Here is a 19,388-nt window from a genome sequence, read left to right as displayed (position 1 = left end):
CTGTATGATTTCTAGTACTAGCTGTATCAAGAATGCCAAGACACCCAAGGCTTTGTGTCTCTTTTAGCAGACTGAATTAGATTGCCAGTATATTGTTCATCATGTAGCACCTCCCAGGCACTTCTTGATTTCTGGGGATCAATCCACTTTTTTTTCTACCAGGAAGGAGTTTGACCAAGATGACATTGTTTTGAATTACCGGGACCTTGATGGTGATCTGATCCGGTTGCTCTCCGATCAGGATATTGAACTCATGGTGTCTCAGAGCAGGACAAGGCCCTCTGAGAAGCATTTCTTCCCTTGGAAGTTGCACATCACTCACAAAGATGACTTGGGTGTCTACAACACTAGTCCAGGAATAGGTGCTACTCAGTAAGAGCAACGTAAATGCTATATAGAGATGTTCCAGCAGGTACCTATACAGTGAGCTTGAAAAGAGTGAGTTTTAGTAATATACTACCTTTCAATGTAATATCTGTACTTAGTTTCTTCATCTTTTTAGCATTCCTCTGTAACAGGGACATCTACATAGAAATGAGAGAAAGCGAGGAACAGAGAAATAAAATCACTGGCCTTATTCATAAAGCAAGTCAGTGTTAGCCTGCAATAGAGGTTTAATGTCCTGAGCCCCAAGACCTGCTGTAATCTCTATTCTCACTCCCAGAGCTAATTATTTGTCCAGAATGTCTTCATAAGCTTGTTTTCTAGACTGCCATAATTTTCTCTTCACTTGTTGATATGAAGGTTTTTGTGCCAGTGCTTATGAATGTGTAATTATTTCTGTCATGTGGGAGACTGACATTCAGAGTTTGTTCTGGAAGCATCAGGAAAACCTTTTCATATTTCAGTGAAGAAATTGCAGCCCACCTTTGCTGCAACTTTTTTCTTTCCACTGACCAATATTTTGAATTCTGTCAATCAAACCTAGTACACCTGTGGTGTTCCTCATAGACCTTTTTGTAATTGTACAGACTACTTATTTCTGCATTCTGGGAAAATGTGTGTGATGCCTATTCAAATAGCAATTTCTTCTCTATCTTCTGCTTTCTGACACCTCATTGCAAAGTAGAATTAAAAAGAAATTACTGTATCAGATTCATCAACAAATAAAGTTACCCATGAGTTTATTTTATCAGTTTCTATTAAAAAGGGTTTTTTTGGGGGGAATGAAATAATTCTGCTCTTTTTTTTTTTTTTTTTTGGCTTGAAAGTGAGATAATTTTGAAGAAGAGTTTGAATGTTGCCTATTCAGCTTTCCTTAAGGAGAAGCTCATTATTGAAAAAAAATAGTCTTGCAGTAATTTCTTTAATGGTCATCCCATTAAGATACTTTCTTCTTGAACAAATTTACTGCTGCTTGGAAGAATCACAAGTTATGAATGTTTTACATAAATTGTTTGATACCTAAAATACTGTATTTTAAAACCACGATGCAGTTATGGTATTAAAAAGATACCACCAAGTATAAATATAATCAGTAAAAAATAAGAAGTTAAAAGAGTTTTCAAACACCATGGTTAGCTTCTGTTGCATTAAGCTACAATTCCTCATTTTAAAAAAACTTTGTCCTTCACCTGCTGCTAAAATTTGTACAGACAAAAGGGAAGATTAACAAGTATCTGAAGGTACTAAGAAACAGTTAACTAATGATGCACGAATAACTAACCTGCCCCTCCAAAAACTGGCAAATAATGTTTTCTCTTTTTCTTAGATGTTACCTGTAACGCTATCAGGTAACAAGATCTTCAACAACAACAAAAGCATTTACGGTGACTTATCCTTTAAACTTGGTTTTTTTCTTCCGGGTGTATATACATAAACTTATTTATATACATCAGCTTTAATATTCTATTACTGTAGACCTGCATTTATGCATATAAGTGTATTGGAAATAAAGGAAAGAGTTTATATTTAAAGATAAACATATAGTTTGCTATATTAGGATCCATAAATCATTTCTTACTTGACACTTTATTAAGTGCATAGTTCTAGCAGTATACTAATGCTGTGCAGACTTGTATAAGAAAATGCACTCTCCAAAGAGTTGTAAGACGTGCTACAGGCCACATCTGCTTTCCAGGTACAAAGGTTCCACCTGAGGAATCCATGCATATTAAATTTCAGATGTAGAAAACATATATTCAGAAGAGACACAGATTATGTTTTCCTTTTTTCCAATGATGGAAGGTTTTAGTTGAAGTTATTTTACTAAAATGTTACAAAACGTAACTGCCCACTTCAAAAGCATTGTAGCAACGAGGTTTAGGAAGGAGATGAAGCAATATACAATGCTAATGTTAGTAATCTTACACCTTGTAATACATAGGAGAATGCGTTGTAAGTTTGAAACCTAATTGGCATGCATAGCCTGCAAAGCTTCTGGCATGCAGGATTAGTTGTTACCTGCTTCTGGAGTTCAACAGAGCAAAAAAAATATCTGAAGATTTTCACTGACTGCTAGATCCTGTGATGTAACCAGCAACTCGGCAAATCTGCTTGAAGATGAAGGAGCTGCTTGAGTGAGGAAGGAAAGGGAGGTGAAAAAGTCTGCTGGGAAACAAGAAATCCCTTTTCTAAGGTGGGTGAAGAACATACATAAACTTACTGGCCTCTGAAAATCAGAGCAGGAGAATTCCTTTCTGTCTTTATACTGTAATGCAAAGGAACTTCTGCCCATCCCATCCTTGTCAGCAGGTTTTATATGCACACCTCCTGGTAGTCCCAATGACACACAATTTCCTAGAATCATGGAATGGTTTGGGTTGGAAGGGACCTTAAAGATCATCTAGTTCCAACTCCCTGCCCCCAACCCCCCTCCACTAGACCAGGTTGCCCAAAGCACCATCCAATCATCTGGCCTTGAATGCTTCCAGGGAGGGGGCATCCACAACTTCTCTGGGCAACCTGTTCCAGTGTCTCACTACCCTCACAGTGAAGAATTTCTTCCTAACATCTAATCTAAATCTACTGTCTTTCAGTTGAAAGCCATTACCCCTTGTCCTGTCACTACTTTCCCTTCTAAACAGTCCCTCTCCAGATTTCTTGTAGGCCCCCTTCAGGTACTGGAAGGCTGCTGCAAGGTCTCCTCAGAGCCTTCTCTTTTCCAGGCTGAACAACCCCAACTCTCTCAGCCTGTCTTCATAGGAGAGGTGCTCCATCCCTCCGATCAGCTTCGTGGCCCTCCTCTGGACTCGCTCCAACAGGTCCATGTCTCTCCTGTACTGGGGCCCCCAGAGCTGGACGCAGTACTCCACGTGGGGTCTCACAGGAGTGGAGTAGAGGGGCAGAATCACCTCCCTCGACCTGCTGGTCACACCTCTTTTGATGCAGCCCAGGACACAGTTGGCTTTCTGGGCTGCAAGCGCACACTGCCGGCTCATGTTGAGCTTCTCATCAATCAATACCCCCAAGTCCTTCTCCTCGGGGCTGTTTTCAATCCATTCCTCGCCCAGCCTATAGTTGTGCTTGGGATTGCCCTGACCCATGTGCAGGACCTTGCACTTGGCCTTGTTGAACTTCATGTGGTTCGCAAGGGCCCACTTCTCCAGCCTGTCAAGGTCCCTCTGGATGGCATCCCTTCCCTCCAGCATGTTGACCGTACCACATAGCTTGGTGTTGGCAAACTTGCTGAGGGTGCACTCGATCTCACTGTCCATGTCACCAACAAAGATGTTAAACAGCGCTGGTCCCAATACCAACCCATGAGGAACTGCACTCATCATGGGTCTCCATTTGAACATCGAGCCATTTACTGCACTGTTTACAAATGTGACCATCCAGCCAATTCCTTATCCACTGAGTGGTCCATCCATCAAATCCATGTCTGTCCAATTCAGAGACAAGGATGTCATGCAGGACAGTGTCAAATACTTTGCACAAGTCCAGGCAGATGATGTCAGTCACTTTTCCCTTATCCACCAATGCTGTAAGCCCATCATAGGCCACCAAATTTGTCAGGCATGATTTGCCCTTAGTGAAGCCATATTGGCTGTCACCAATCATCTCCTCAGATTTCCTCAGATACTCTCATATCCTCCTTCTTGTTCTGCACATTTCCCTTATTCACAGCATACTTTTTTTCCTTGTATATTGACGTAGTTCTTGTGAGAACCTAACTGTACTAACAATGGTTTTGGTCAGTACTACAGGGATTTAGAGAAGGTGTAGTAGCAGTGCAGGTCAGAGAGACACTGCCAGTTATATTCTGCATCTGGGGACTCATCTTAGTCCCCTGTAGTTTACCCCTGAGAGCACAAACCTAAGTGTGTCTTTCCCTTATGGCTACCTAACTTTCCTATAGATCTTATTATTGAAGGCTACTGGGCTAAATTTTAAAGCTGGATTTAAAAGTGTGGCTGCCTTGGATGTAGGATAACTTCAGATCGACTATTCTCACCAGTTTTCTTTGCTTTCCTCTATGCACTATAATACTTATAATTTACTATTAATTATTGTTGCAATCAGTAAAACTTACTTTTTAAAATATGACTCAAATTAAAGGGTTACAGAGATAAAGGTAGTTCTGTCCCCCTCCCCCCTCCAATATATATATGTACAAATAAACATAAAGTATAGAAGAATGATCCCTGCCTTGAAGATTGTCTAGCCTAGAGTAAAGCAAGAACTAGCACTGGAGGAAAAACCAGAGAATTTTTTCTTAGTCTTTCTCACTTCTGCTGCAGACAATCCTTTCTTTCTTCTTTTTTTTTTTTTTTTTCCAAAATACATTAGTCTCATGATCTGGTAATTGTTAACATGCAGATTGAGAATGACAAACTTCCTTCCCCTCCCTTCCCAGTTAAACAGTCACATCTAAGTGCGTACTTTGGGGGCTAAAATAGGAAGTGCAGACTTCCTATTTTACAAGCAATTACACAGCCGTTCCTTGAAAGGGCGTGGTCTGCTTCTTTGAAAGTGGCATTTGAGGTGCACAGAAGATATAGCAGCTATTTTGAAGACTTACTTGCCAAGAAAATGCTGTGGTCAGTTTATACCTTCTGTCTCCAGTTCTAGGGAAACATGGGTTTGCTGGTGTCTGCATCAGACAATTCTGATGCTGTGGGGGGGAGGCTGGAGAGGGAGACTCACCCCTCAGGTTGAAACATCTGCCTCACAGACAGCTCTGGATCCAGGTAAGGGAACTGCTTCCTCTCTGGGTGAAGTAAAATGCCAGAGTCTGCTCTCTTACAAGGGCTTGTGAGTCATTAAGGGATTCCTTAGCTGTAATGATTATTCAAGGGCTCAGCCAGCTGTTTCTGGTGTAAGAAAGTGGCATTCATGAATCTGAAAGTCAATAGGAATTTAAAAGGAGTTTTTTCCACGCTCCCTTAAAGTAGGAAAGAGTCTCAGTTCTGTAACATACTTGAGTAGGTGAGTTTGAGAGAGCAATGAGAGACGGCCAAAAGAACTTGAATTCCAGTATTGAACAATGATGTGGTCCATGGTCTTTGAACCACTCAATCTACTCTCAATCTCAACAATCACCAAAAAAAAAAGAGAAATAGTTTCTTTGGTATTATTTCTACAATTTGCAGCTTGTTTGGGGAGCAGCTGGAAAAGTAGCATGTTGAAGAGAAATCTGAAAGTGAATGAATATGGAAATTCAACCCCTATAGCTCCCAGGAGCTATGTGGTTTTGGATCATATTTTTAAGGAAAGGTAAAAACCATCACATCATTGCAGTTCATTAGGAGGGCTTTGAACATGAAGAGCAGAAGGATAAATGAATTTGAAGACTGAGTTCTCTTCACATATTAGGATTGTTTCTTGTTGCTACTCTGCTAAGAGAATCCCTGCACTTCCTTGGAAACATGCATTTACTTCTTCATTCTTTGCCCATATTGCAAGCTCACACAATAAGAAGACATGGATTTTATCCTACAATAAATACTTGGTAGAAGTTCTTTCTGAATGTCACTCCAGCACGAAGCCTAAAGAAGTTCCCTAATTCAGTTTTACTTCTCTTTATGTGAAATGGAAACAAGAAGCTCCACAATAAGCAGAGTAAGAGAGTAGCCAGTGGGCAATGAAAACAATTCTCTCCTGATTTAGGATCAAGCTTGTGTGCAAAGAGCAGAATGAACATGAGAGCGATTTTCATCCTTCTGCTGAATCTGTATTTGGCCTTCAGTGTCCAGGCCATTCGAGGTGAGTTTCAATTTTATATCCTGTTTTATTCTTCCATTCTTGCCTTTCTTTTTGTATCTGTCGTCTTCTTTCAGCTAATGCTCTTTCTCATTTTCTGCTTTCTTTTCTCCTTCCTTCTGCCACCATCTTCTATGTTGTAGAACAGACATCATGATCAAAATCAGTGTGTAGCAGAAACATGTGCAGACAAATCAGTTTTATGTTCATGGTGTGGACAGGTGAAATACTGGTCAAATGGATGAGATGAACAAGCTGACTGGTTAATGAGTCAATAGGAAGAAGGAATAGGCCCTGATAGTTAGTGAAAACATAGGAAAATGAAGGGCTGCGTGATTCAGATGGTAGTGTACAGGGTTCTGACAAGTGGACAGACACAAGATGGGTGTGTGTGTGGGGAGTACCAACAGCAACATCCAGATGACCTGATTTTCTTCTTGTGGAATTGCTGACAGATAAAGAGACCATCTGCCACAGCCATTGCTTGTGTTTCTGAGTTTAATGTCTTTCCTCTTCTGACGCAATGAGAGCTACTTTTCTTTCTTTCTTTCAAGTGATATCTTAGCTGGAATTATGTGCCTTGCAGGCACAAAGGTCTCACTTCATTGTTGTTACTTGTAGCTTGGTTTGGACACTTGCATGTTGTGGAGATGTGCAGAATGGCCATGACTCTGTACATATTTTCACCAAGAGTTTTTTTCTGCTGCCGTGAGGAGAGTACTGTTATCAGTGCCTTCCCCACTCTGCTGGCAGAATCACTCTACCTCCTGCTATCTCTCACTATTTACATTTGTAATCACTGCATCTTTTTTGCCTGAATTTCTTTCTCAGAGAGTATCCCTATGAAGAGCTTGAGCTGCTACAATGACTACAACTCCCAGGTGACCTGCACATGGCTGGAGCATTCAGATGCTCATGCCCTCGTTGGTATGAGTCTTTACAAAAGGGATAATATTATAATGTAAGTACTTGAAATGTGCTCTGCTGGATAAAAGTCTAAAGGGAAATTGGCCACAACTTGGAATCCCAGGGACCAGCAGTCAGGCTCTCCAAAAGCACGGCCACCTCTTTCTGTCGTTGGGTTAAAGTAAAAGTTGTGTCTGCTTCTGAGGCCTCTTCTAGGAAGGGAGGAATGAATAATGTGTGCTAGTGGAGTTTATCACCTTTACGATTATTCTCCCATAATTTTGTTATGGGATCATAGATATGAAGATGGGGCATATAGGTTGCTATGAATGGAGAAGATGGTGTTAGACCATGTGTGAGCCTGAGTGTTGTCTATAAACCTAAAAGGGAGGAGACATTCCCCATGTTATTTTGCCCATTTAGAAGCATCACTGAGAGTATGGTTTGGACGACTTCTGAGAAACATGTATAGACTGTGTGTTTGTGAGATAGAGAAGACTGGTAAGTTCATCTGTGCTATCACTTTTCCTCCCAGAGATACTGGTCTGTTTATGACAGTATCTCTCTGTTACATCTGTTTCCTTATGACAAAGGGAACAGAATCACCAGACTGGATCAATTGTGAGGTTAAGAAAGGACAGAGAGGGAGGAATAGTCAAGGGAAAGTGGAAGACAAAGATGGAAAGCTGAGAAGAAAATGAATTAGAGTCTGGGGATAGAGGAAGGAAAGGAAAGAGAAAGAACTCTTTATTTTGTTGTAGAGAATTAATAGACCTAAAAGCAGGTGAAATCAGTGGAAGGTCTTTGGAACAGGACCTTGAAGCTGACACTTCTGGGAAAAGATGATATAAAATTACTTGGACCTTTGGAGGATTTTCTGGAACGTTGTCACATGATGGAATGTGTGGATCACACAGGAAACATGACTGAAGTGAACTGATCAGACAAGCAGGTATTGAGTGCGGACAGTCACACTGCTGAAATCAAAATGGCCAATGATTAAACAAGGTCAGCTCATAGGTGAAGAATAGTTGACTAAATCCCAAACTGTAAGATAATACTGGCAAGTAGATAGAAATATCTTTAGGACTTCACAACCCTTGGGCTGACTCTTTTGTTTAAGGGTACGCACATGTATGGTGACCCGCACCCATACTTCATGAATATCCCTGGTTTCTTTGCTAATACTCAACCTTCAAAAATAGCAAAGGTGCTGAATAATGCTTGCTGACATGCAGTTGACTAGGAGACTCCATCCTATCCTGGAAGACAGTATTTGGCCTTAGATATTCACAACTTAATATTTCTCATGTGAACTGGAACAATATAATATACTGGGCATGAAGCCATAAGCACAAACAAAAGTCCAGGGGGTACAAAAAGAAGCAACACATCTCTCCAGCAGCTCAGGCTACTGCAAGCACACAAAGCTTATCCTCTCCTGTCTAGTTTAAAATATGTTTCTAATTTTCATGATGCTCCTTGGCCTGGAGAAAGGCTATCTAAAAGGATGATTAACATTCTGGATGAAATCGTTAATGAATACATAAGGTCATTTGTCAGAACAGAACTACTAAGGATACAAAAGCACAGTTTGGTTGGAGAATTTTTTTTTGTGTCTTCCTGGGACTGCAAAACGAATGTCTTCAAGAAGCTGAGGACTATCAGAAACTTTACTGCCTTTCACTCTGAGTAATATGTGCATTTCCATTACATTATTTTTCATCATACTGTTTCTTACATTAAAAATAGGAGATTATATAGAGTTAGGCTAAAAACTGACAAAAATAGGCTGGTACCAAACCAACATTCTGCTGCACAACTTTGAAATGGGAAGGTATTTGACAAAAATCCTGGTGTAAATGTTTGTCATATTAACTGATGCAAAACAGGACTAATAGGTACAATGAAAAGAGGTTATAAGTGCCTGAATACATTATGACAACAGAATGGGATGGAATTGGTTTCAGGCATTTAATTTTGCATTAACTATAGGTCTCTAAAACAGATCTTTATAAATCACTTTTTCTATACACAGGGAGAACAATGAGATGCTTTGCAAGCGCCAGACAGAAAATGACTCCTATGTGCAATGGGTTTGTCGCAACACTACTATCAGTTTTGGAATAGGGGTAGATGATATTTACAGCTTCAAGCCTAACAAGATGCTTCAAGCAGAACTAAATGTTGATCTTTTCCAAAATGGTAAGGATTAAATACCAAATTCTCATTTTCCAGTGAATATTAGGGATCTTTGAAAATGTATTTGCCATTCAGTCAGGAACTGAATTCCCCTTCCATTGTGAAAAGTGCCAAAGAGATCCACATTGAGAGGATGAGGCAAGGAAGGGAGAGGGCACGTTTCTGGGAGGAACAGGACCTGGAAGGGGACTCAAGCAGGAGCTACATGGTGTGGCAGGAATAAGTCTGGAAATGAGGAAGCTTACCTAGGCATTTTCTTCTGCTCTTCATCTCCCTGTCCTCACTATCTCCTCTCATGGGTTGTACCTTCACCTTCCAGTTCAGACCCTCCCACCTCAAAACCTCTCAGCCAGCTTGATGAGATCAGGAGACTTCTTGCTGACCTGGAAAGTAGCTGATGGAAGCCAAGCACTGGGCAATGCACTGGAGTATGAAGTCACTTACAAGCGGGATTGGGAGTCCTGGGAGGTAAGAGCGGAGGAGCCAGGCTGCCCTGGTTTGGGCTGCACCCTTTTGGGCGGTTGAGAGCCTGTGGGAAACGTTGTGCAAATGAACGTCCTTTCCATTGTCAGGCACTATGAGGAGATGCCAGAAACGTTGTTTCAGGTCAGGTGGAAGGGGCTCTCTTTCTGTTTGCAAGTGACTTGCCCAGTGAAATACCCATTTGTCCTGAATTGAATGCAAAGATCTGTTCTTCACTGAAAAAAAGCACTGCACTTGGTTTTGAGTTGGAATTGATTTTGCCCTGAATCCCTCCCAAATGGAATTAAAGCACATCCCAGCAGGAGCCTGTGGGGATACATGTGGGAAAATGGCAAAATACATTTGAAGCTGCTTCACCTTCCAGGAGGATGCACTTTGTTTTATCTGTTAATTTTTAAGTGTGCATATCCTCAGCTCCCCAATTTCCTCTCTTCCCCGCTCTCCCTCCTTTCCCCCAACAACAGAACGCTGCCTCGCTCTTGCTCTCCAACACCACACGTTGCCAACTCAGCCGCGAGGACCTTGTCCCGGGGAGCAGCTACGTTGCCCGTGTGCGAGCCAGACCGGGGCGGGCCAGTGGCTCCTCTGGGCAGTACAGCAAGTGGAGCACGGAGGTGTCATGGGAGACCCCTGAAGGTAGTGTGGGATGGAGCGGGGCCATGCAGGGGTGGAAGCGCTGGCTGAGAAGCCAGACCTTTCCTGTCACTTAGCTTGCTCTCATCTTCTCTGAAGGTGGCCTTCATCCCAGGAACCTTCACTGCCTCTTCAATGGTGCAGACCGTCTGACGTGCAGCTGGGAAGTGAAAAAAGCGATCATCACCTCTGTCCTCTTTGGCTTGTTCTTCAGGGCCACTCCAGCATCAGCGTACGTGCTGTGCCCATGGCAGCGTGCCTGTGCCTCTCCCATGGAGTTTCTGTTCTGTCCCACTCCTCCTGGTCTCCACACAACCTCTTTTTCTCCCCTCAGAGAAGAGGAGTGCTCTCCTGTGCATGAGAAGGCTTTGCCCCACGTCCCGTATGTGCTCCAGAGCTGTGAGATCCCTGTTAGCAACTACAGCAGCCAGAGCCAGTACCATGTGTCTGTCCGGGCCAAGACGGAGGAGAAACTGATTGAAGCCTATAAGAACAGTGAGTTGCTGTGTTGTTTCTTGCTTCTCCTGGTTGTTTCTTGGACAGATGCCTGGCTGGGCAACTGGGGCTGAGGACAGCAGTGGTGAGGAGAGTGTGTGGGAAGAGGAGGAAACTGGGACTGATGAAGAAAGCAACTGGAAGCTGTGTTAGGCCAGAGGTCTGGGAGAGGTGGCATGTAGGTGTGGAGTTCTTCAGTGGCACTTGTTACTCTGAGGAAGGCGGCAGCAGTGGAAACTGCCATGTAGAAATTTGGGTTGTGAGCAGAGCTTCTTGGTGAGCGATTGTCACCCAGCTGACTTCTCTATGTTTGACCTCCATGAGTGTCCCAGGTGACAGGGAGCTGTGGTGAGAGGTGTTTGTGGGGAGTGTGTCGCTTTGTGAAGTCTCAGGAAGCCACTGGGGCTCCTGTGGGTTTGCGCAGTGGTCCCTGGAGCACTGGAGGAGGTAGGACTCCTCTGCTGCGTGAGGTGTGCCGGGTGGATCATCTCTGCCTGCATGTATCTGGAGGTACTGATGATACTCCCAGGAGCACTGGGAGAGCTCCTGCTGTGGGTGAAAATATCAGGTAGTAGCTCCAAGAGGGCTGAAAATCTCTGGAAATGTGGTGGACCAGTACAGATGTTTCAACTATTGCTTTACTGCTTTTCTGTATACAGGCAGTGCTGTCAATATGAATGGATATGGATTTTCTGTTATTTAACGGTCTACTGGTTTATTGTATTTGACTAGAAAATGAAGATGTGGGGAATTAAGAAGTATTAAAAAGCTGAGACCTCTTACTTGGCATAAACCAACATTGTTTTCAGTCTCTGGAAACCACTCTGAGTGGTGAAAGAAAGTGCTGGACCATTATATTGAGAAGTACTCTGAGACATTCTGTGTCTTCCAGTTAAGGTGCTGCCACCTGCAAATGTGTCAGTAACAGCGACAGAGAACCAAGAGTATGAACTGTGGTGGATAAAACACACTTTTGGATATAACTTCATTAAGCAGAAATACCAAGTCGAGTACTGGAAGAAGAACCAATACAAAAAGGTAAGTCTTAGAAGTGCAGGAGTCCTGGATTTCTCTTTGCTGGGCAAAAGGGAAAGACAGTTCCTCTCACTCCATCATTTGTGCTTTCTTCTTCTCCCCAGACTGTCCAGATGTTAAACATCAGCAATGATGAACCTCCCTTCATCCTCACCCTGCAGATGCTGGCATCATCTACAGAGTATAGGGGGAAAATGCGTGCAAGAGTGAATACGCCTGTGGATTACAAGGGGCCTTGGAGTGAATGGAGTGAGGAGTTTGCCTGGACAACTGGGAATGGTACTTTTCATGTAGGCTACTTCTGTAAGGTTTTGTGGGCTGTTAATGGCTGAAACGCCTCTACAGAAAAATACATTCTCTCAGCTGGGGTTGTAGTTAGGCCCAGCCATGAGCTAGCTGGGGTCGCTTAACAAGGTAGCTGTCGTGTCTGCATCCTTGCACCCTTGCAGTACAGCAGCAATGCTGACGAAGGTGGTGATGGAGGTGAGCAGGAACAACCTCCTTTTGATCTTCTTTCCTACTCCCCTTCACAAGGTGAGTACAACCAACTGTAAAGTTTTCCAAATGGAGACTCAGGCCAAGATCCTTCCCAAAGATCCATCCTTGTTTCCTGATTCCAGTAGTCCATTCTGCTGTCAGTGCCTGAAGAGCGCGAGACTGCAAGAAGACGGAATATAATCCATCAGTCTTTTATGTTTGCAGAGTGACCATAGAGTTGTGCAAAACACACAGCAGACTCTGCTGGAGACAGGAACCTTGACATGATTTTACTGTTTCTGGACTTCGGGGCAGAACGTCTGCTATCAGTATGGTCTTGTGCCCAAAGTAATAGGATCTTACATCGTTTGTCCTGGGGAAGCCTGTAGTGGTACGCTAGTAGGAAAATTTTGATGAGTGTAGGCAGGAAGAAATTGGTATGTTGTTGATGATCATTTATGGCCATGAGCAGAGGAAGGTCTGTCTTAGAAACTCTCTGAGAGCCCATCTCTTCAGGACTGTACAGAGTGAAGCAGACCTGAGATGCCTGAAGACATGCCTATTGTTCATCGTGGGGTAAGGTGCCTAACCATCTTTTTATTAGCATAAATTGTTTGCTCTGATCTCAGTGAAAAATAAAAAAGTATCCGTACAGGCAACGATGAACTCCTTTGGTCAGTAAGCAGTTCAGGCCACGCTTGGTCTGCCTCACTCTGGAGGAGGGTACCCCAACAGTCTGAAGGCCTCATGATCCTATCGCTTGACATGCTCCTACATTTCCCTGATCTGCTTGCATGAAGAGTGACCAGAGTGAACAACCTGCAGCCCCTCTGCAGGTGGATACCTATTTCTCTCTTCTCTGTTTCAGTTCTGCCACCAGTGGTTCTGCCGGTGATGCTGCCAGTCCTCCTCATCGCTTTGCTGGCAGTTGCTTATTGCAGCTCTAAGTATTTCCTCAGGTAGGCTTGCATTGCGACTAGGAGATTTAGCAGCGCGTTGGGCGTGTGGGTGGCATAAAGACTGAGCGAGGCACTGCTTGTCCCCCACGAGAGATGGAGCCTTGGCGTGCAATGGGCAGCCTTGTGCGTGTCTGTGCAAGGGTGAGAGTCGGGTGGTGGCATGCCAGGGCCTTGGTGGTGCCTCGCTGTGCAGAGCAGCAGAGTGTTCAGGGCGCAGGGCTTTTCTGGTTGTAGCCACATGGAGAAGCAAATCTTGAAAACTCTGTGGTGGTGGTGGTGTTGTTGCAGAAAGAAGAAAATGTGGGAGGAAAAGATTCCGAACCCCAGCAAGAGTCTCCTGATCCAGAGCTACCAGGGGGTAAGGGGGAACTGTACCTTGAAAGGTTCATTGTTTCTCTCTTTTTCAGGACTTCCAATAATTGTCCAGTGTCCCCTATGGTGCTGGAAAAGTGGAGACACTGCACAAAGCAGTAGCTTTGATGCTTATTGTGGTAGGAACCTGCAGCATTTCTATGAGCTCCTTTAGGGAGCAGCTACTGTCCCCTATGCTACATAAAGTTAGAAGAGAATGGAATGGAATGGAATGGAATGGCTAGTTGGAAGGGACCTACAATGATCATCTAGTCAAACTGCCTGACCACTTCAGGGCTAACTAAGAGTTAAAACATATTATTCAGGTCATTGTCCAAATGTCCCTTAAACACCAACACAGAAGGATGGTGCATCGACCACATCTCTAGGAAGCCTATTCCAGGGTTTGACCACCCTCTCAGTAAAGAAATGATTCCTAATGTCCAGCCTAAACCTCCCCTGGTGCAGCTTTGAACCTTGCCTATGCACCCTATTTCTGGATACCCAGGAGAAGAGCTCAGAACCGCTGTCTCAACTTCCTTTCCTCAGGAAGCTGTAGAGAGCAATGAGATCATCCCTCAGACTCTTTTTCTCCAAACTAGGCAAATCCAAAATCCTTAGCTGCTCCTCATAGGACATTCCTTCCAGCCCTTTCACCAGCTTTGTTGCCCTCCTCTGGGTGCGTTCAAGTACCTTAAAATTCTTCTTAAATTGTGGGGCCCAGAACTGCACACGGTACTCAAGGCGAGGCCACACCACACTGAATACACCAGGATAATCACCTCTTTTGACTGGCAGGTTATGCTGTGTTTGATGCACCCCAGGATGTGGTTTGCCTTCTTGGCTGCCAGGGCACACTGCTGGCTCATTGATCCTGCTGTCAACCAGCATCCCCAGACCTCTTTCTGCAGGGCTGCTCTCCAGCCACTCCTCTCCCAAATTATACTTGTGCCTGGCGTTACTCTGTCCCAGGTGCAGAATCCAGCATTTGGACTTGATAAATTTCATTCCCTTGATGATCATTCAATGCTCCAATCTATCTAGATCCCTCTGCAAGTTCTTTCATCCCTTGAGAGAGTCAGCAGCACCTCCCGGTTTGGTATTGTCTGCAAACTTGCTAATGGTGCCTTCAACTCCTGCATCCAGATCATTGATAAAATATTGAACCAGCCCTAGAATTGAGTCCTGAGGTACGCCACGGGTGACTGATCACCAGCCAGATGTAGCCCCATTCACTACAATCCTTTGAGCTCTGCCCTTCAGCCAGTTCTTCGCACAGCACACTGTGTACTTGCTCATCTCACAGTTAGATAACTTGTCCAGAAGGAGACTGTGAGGGACAGTATCAAAAGCCTTACTAAAATCAATCCAACCTACATCCACTGCTTTCCATTCATCCACTAGGTGGGTGACCTTATCATAGAAGGATATCAAATTAGTTAAACTAGGCTTTCCCTTTGTGAACCCATGTTAACTGTGCCTGATGATTGCATTGTTCTTTAAATGCCTTTCAGTAGCACCCAATATGATCGTCTCCATAATTTTTCCAGGAACTGAGGTTAGACTAACAGGTCTATAGTTTCCTGGGTCTTCCTTCATGCCCTTCTTGTAAATTGGAATAACATTGGCTAGCTTCCAGGCAGCAGGGACCTCCCCAGACTCCCAAGACTTTTGGTATATGATCAAGACGGGTCCCGCCATAACATCTGCTAGCTCCTTCAGTACTCCGGGATGAATCTCATCAGGCCCCACGGACTTATGAACATTCAGCTGGTACAAATGGTCACTTAAAATTTCAGTGTCCCCAAATGGAAAGTCACTGTTCCTGCACTCATGGTGCTCTGACTCTGAGGAATGGGCAGCCCAAGGTCTATCAATATTACTAAAGACTGAGGCAAAAAACACATTGAATGCCTCTGCTTTCTATTCATCCCTATTAGTCAGGTGACCATCATCAACAATTATTGGTCTAATGTTTTCTTTAGACCTCCTCTTGCTATTAACGTACTTAAAAAAGCCCTTCTTGTCTGATACAACACTGGCCAGCTTTAACTCTACTTGAGCTTTGGCCTTTCATGTCTTCTCCCTGCATATATGAACCACAGCACTGGAATTGCCTGCTCCTGTGCTTTTAAAAGATGGTTCTTAAAAACTGACCAGCACTTGTGGACTCCCAAGCCCTCAAAAGCAGATTCCCAGGGGACACTGCTAAGTAGCTCCATGAATAGCTTAAAGTTTGATTTCTTGAAATCCAGGCTAGCAACTCTGCTATCCTTTTTTTCTCATTACTCTGACAATTTTAAACTCAATCATTTCATGATCACTGTGGCCAAGACAGCCACCTACTATCACATCTCCCACGAGTCCTTCTCTGTTCACAAATATCAAATCTAGGAGGGAATCTTTCCTAGCTGGCTCACTGAGTACTTGTAGTTAGGTCAGTGGTAAGGCAATACAGGTTTGAAGTAACTGACTTCTGGAGAACACACCTTCTAGTCATGTTAGTGAAGTTGTATCCCTATTGCCAGATGCTGTAGGCTCTCCTATTTGTTTTCTTTGTCCATGAGAAATGTATGGTTCTTGATTCTACTGCCAGTGAGACACTGCTCTTTTGCTATGTCTGCTTTTTCATTTTCAGAAAGTACATTTAGGAAACTGGCCAACAAGTAGCCAGCTGGACTTCAACAAATACAACCTTTCAGAAAAGATGGAGCAGGCTAGCTTCCTTCAAGTTGTGGGCAGGTAAGTGAACAGCACATTATAGCGATGCTGTGGATGATAGTCTCAAAGAGTTCCCTAAGTCACAGTGGGATATAATCAAATGTTGTGCCACTAAAAACCTATACAAGTTGCTTTTGAGGATGGGATACAATTTTTTGCTATCTGGGTTAGCCTGCTTCTCCAAGAAAGATTTTTTTCTAACCCTATGTGTAGCTATGTGTGTTTTCAGCTAAGCTTGTTTTATACTTAATATTTACCACAACAATATCTCTCATGAGCAACTTTTAACTTTCCCATATTCAGGCAGTCGAAGATTTTGGCAGAGTCCTCTGAAGAGCAGGCAAAAAAGACAGATGTTTCTCATGTTGCACTGGACCTACAGAACTCATACCATACTTTAAATGAGCCACAGCATGTCCCAGTTGTCTGCTCAAGTCAGATTGCTGGTCATTCCTTTCCTGTTTCAAGGAGAAACAGTGCTGATGCATGTATTGTTTCCCAGACAGCAATCCCTTGCTTTGCTTTCAATGGTCCATACTTGTACAGCCCAGTGATGTCCTCCCAGCCTGATATGCGTCGCACCCTGGAAGTGGACCCAGTGGGAGTTCGTGAGAAATCAGGTTCCCTTCAGTATGTGACCCTCCCAAAGGAAGACTGTTCCCAGGCTCCACACAGGCGAGAACAGCCAGGAGCAGGTCCTCCACAGCCCTTCCCGCTCCCCCATCAGAAGGAAATGATGCAGCACCTCAACAATGAGAAACAAGTCTCACCGGCCCCACCAGCCTGGGGGGAAGGCACAAACATGAGAACAGAAGAGCAGAAATCTCCAAAGGCTCTTAGCTGTATCGCATCTCCTCAGCAGTGCCCCTTGGAGTACCTCACCCCAGAGAGCCTGTTACTGCCATCAGCCAGCGACTCCAGCCCTCCGCCACCGGTCGCTGCTGGGGAGTTACCTCGTGATTCACAGGAGCCCCAGCCCCGCAGTGACCACTCTTGCCATGAGCCTTCTCCTGGGAAAACTGGTGTCATGGTCCCAGTTTCAGGTCAAGCACCAACCTCTTCTCCTGAATTGTGTCTGGATACATTTGGAGACTATCTTACTGTCCCTTTAGGTCTCCATGAACATTCAGAACCCGCAAAGATTTCTTTGCCTGTCTTACAGAAGGGAAATGATCTTCCTAGAAAGCAGCCTTTGTCAGAGGGTGACTTGGTGGTGTTAAACCCTGACAGCACTGAGCCAGTTTTCCTTTGCCAGGTTGGTGACTATTGCTTCCACAGCCTAAAATCCAGTGTGAAGATGGATATTAGTCAGGAAGACCACCAAGTCAAGAAACCTTCTGAAGGCAAGACAACACCTGGAAAGCCTGTATCTGATGATGAATCCATCGCTGGCAAGGAAAAGGATGTATCAAAAATGCAGGCTATTCAGCTTTTCAAAAACCTGAAATCAGATGATTACTTTTCCTGGCAGCAATCTTTGAGGATCACAGAAATCTGTTAAATGGGCAAATTTTAATGAATACCAAAGCTACAGGTAACTGAAAGAGGTTGCAACTATCTGATGAAAATGAACCCTCAAACCTAGGAACAAATAAACACCAGTACCCTTTTCCAGCTTCCAGTTAAACATGTTAAAAGACTTCAAGTAGCTCCATATCCTTCTCAGTCGCCTTCACAGATTTGGCATGAAAGACAATCCAAATAGTGCCTCTTGGTGTTTTTCAAACTTTTGGCTTATCCACAATGAACAGTTTAGCCTCCTCATGATGCTGTGATAGATCACAGTCATTTTGCAATAATACTAGATTGCCTGAGGCAAAAAATTGTGGCAGGAAATTCAGACTTAACAGCATAAAGCGCTATCAGAAGAAGACAGGCTTGGAAAGCTTGGAAAGAGAACATATATTCTTAAAAGCAATTTTGTTCAACTTGTGTGTGTGTATACAATAGACCTAAGAGTCACCAAGGAGCTTTCCTATCTCTATCTTTCCACTACTGGGATGAGATAGGTATTGTCTATGGTGAAAAAAACCCAGACAGTAATAGATGGGTAAATAAAAAATTAGAAAAAAATCGTTGAAGTTCAGGAAACCTTTGTTAATGTTAAGGTGCAGTGTATCACAGTAATACCTTACCTTCTAAAGGTAAGAAGGAAACATTACTGGGATACGTAAAGTAGGCTGGAGAGAACTATGGGGAAGAAGATACATTACTGAAAGAAAACCCAAGGACTTGTACAGTGCAGTGGGAGGGAGTGGGGCAGGTAAAAGAAAATGACATGCAAGAAATGTTATGAAGGTGCACAAGCCTGTATCTGCTGGGGTTTTTCTAAGTGTTAAAGTACTATACGATTTTATTTTAAATTTATTAGCTGATTATGTATGATATAATTAATCTTAACAATGTAACAGTCTTTTTTTTTCCTGAGTAATAAGCTGTGTTTAGAAAGAGGAGACATTTTTTTCCCAGTTCTGCTGTAAAGAAAGTGGTGCAAGGTAAGAGCATTTGTTCAGAACTGTCACTCTGTGATCAGTAAAAGGCTTTGGTTTCAGACCTGAAGGTGGGCTTGCATTCCAATAAAACACGCTTCTTTCTTCAAATATAAAATTTGTACTAATAAAAAATATTATTTCTTCCTACAAATCTTTCCTTTCATATGTTAAGAGCATTGTGGTTACAATAGCATTGCTATTAGCTCATCTGATCAGGCCTCAAAAAATTCTGTAGGTTCAGCTATGTCACCTGTGAGGTAGGATGTTTTCTCCTGACTTCGCTATATTATTTGACAGAGATAATGAGAAGGAGTTTTGTGTTTGTGCCAGCTGATTCCTCCTGCTGGGTTAATGGGACAGTGCTGATTCAGAAATTGCAGTGAAATGCATTGTTTTTTTTCAGAATTTAAATCCTTGTAAGTACTATTTTAAATCTGTAAGGTGTGCAAGGTGTGTTTGGTGTTCTTGACAGCAAAAGGCAGGCAGCTGC

The 19,388-nt window shown here is 43.4% G+C and overlaps 2 protein-coding genes across 8 annotated transcripts in view; both read left to right on the top strand.

The window, feature by feature from the left end:
- NCF4 (neutrophil cytosolic factor 4) overlaps nt 1-2,617 on the top strand; it is a 56,257-nt gene extending 53,640 nt beyond the window's left edge. For both annotated transcript variants that reach the window (XM_075753306.1, XM_010299295.2), the window contains one exon: nt 163-2,617. In XM_075753306.1, coding sequence (XP_075609421.1) covers nt 163-376 — 214 coding nt within the window. In that variant the 3' untranslated portion in view covers nt 377-2,617. The remainder of the gene's footprint in view (nt 1-162) is intronic.
- A 2,256-nt stretch (nt 2,618-4,873) lies between these two features.
- LOC104641706 (cytokine receptor common subunit beta-like) lies at nt 4,874-19,043 on the top strand. Of its 6 annotated transcripts, none has more exons than XM_075753265.1 (14): nt 4,879-5,132; nt 6,052-6,147; nt 6,976-7,105; nt 9,089-9,255; nt 9,572-9,720; nt 10,200-10,371; nt 10,468-10,600; nt 10,703-10,863; nt 11,756-11,901; nt 12,003-12,177; nt 13,244-13,334; nt 13,623-13,692; nt 16,324-16,427; nt 16,710-19,043. In XM_075753265.1, exons 1-14 carry the CDS (start codon nt 5,054-5,056, stop codon nt 17,905-17,907), a joined length of 2,871 nt encoding a protein of 956 aa, XP_075609380.1. In that variant the 5' UTR covers nt 4,879-5,053; the 3' UTR covers nt 17,908-19,043. The 6 variants fall into 6 exon arrangements, with proteins under 6 accessions (XP_075609361.1, XP_075609380.1, XP_075609397.1 ...); XM_075753282.1 differs by having other exon boundaries at nt 4,893-4,982; XM_075753256.1 differs by adding an exon at nt 5,535-5,658 and having other exon boundaries at nt 5,046-5,132; nt 10,468-10,863.
- The last annotated feature ends 345 nt before the right edge of the window (nt 19,044-19,388 follow it).

Source organism: Balearica regulorum, chromosome 1 (assembly GCF_011004875.1).
Source record: "Balearica regulorum gibbericeps isolate bBalReg1 chromosome 1, bBalReg1.pri, whole genome shotgun sequence".
In the NCBI taxonomy this organism is placed as follows: Eukaryota; Metazoa; Chordata; class Aves; order Gruiformes; family Gruidae; genus Balearica; species Balearica regulorum.
The sequence above is the reverse complement of the archived record's forward strand: the minus strand, read 5'-3'. Positions and strand labels throughout refer to the sequence as shown.

Bases quoted from the DNA above. Each gene is read 5' to 3' on its own strand.
- LOC104641706 (XM_075753246.1), top strand. From the start codon at position 5,054: ATGCTGTGGGGGGGAGGCTGGAGAGGGAGACTCACCCCTCAGGTTGAA. The intron at 13,693-16,323 runs GTAAGGGGGAAC...TTTCATTTTCAG, and splicing joins TGATCCAGAGCTACCAGGGG to AAAGTACATTTAGGAAACTG. The intron at 16,428-16,709 runs GTAAGTGAACAG...TCCCATATTCAG, and splicing joins TTCCTTCAAGTTGTGGGCAG to GCAGTCGAAGATTTTGGCAG.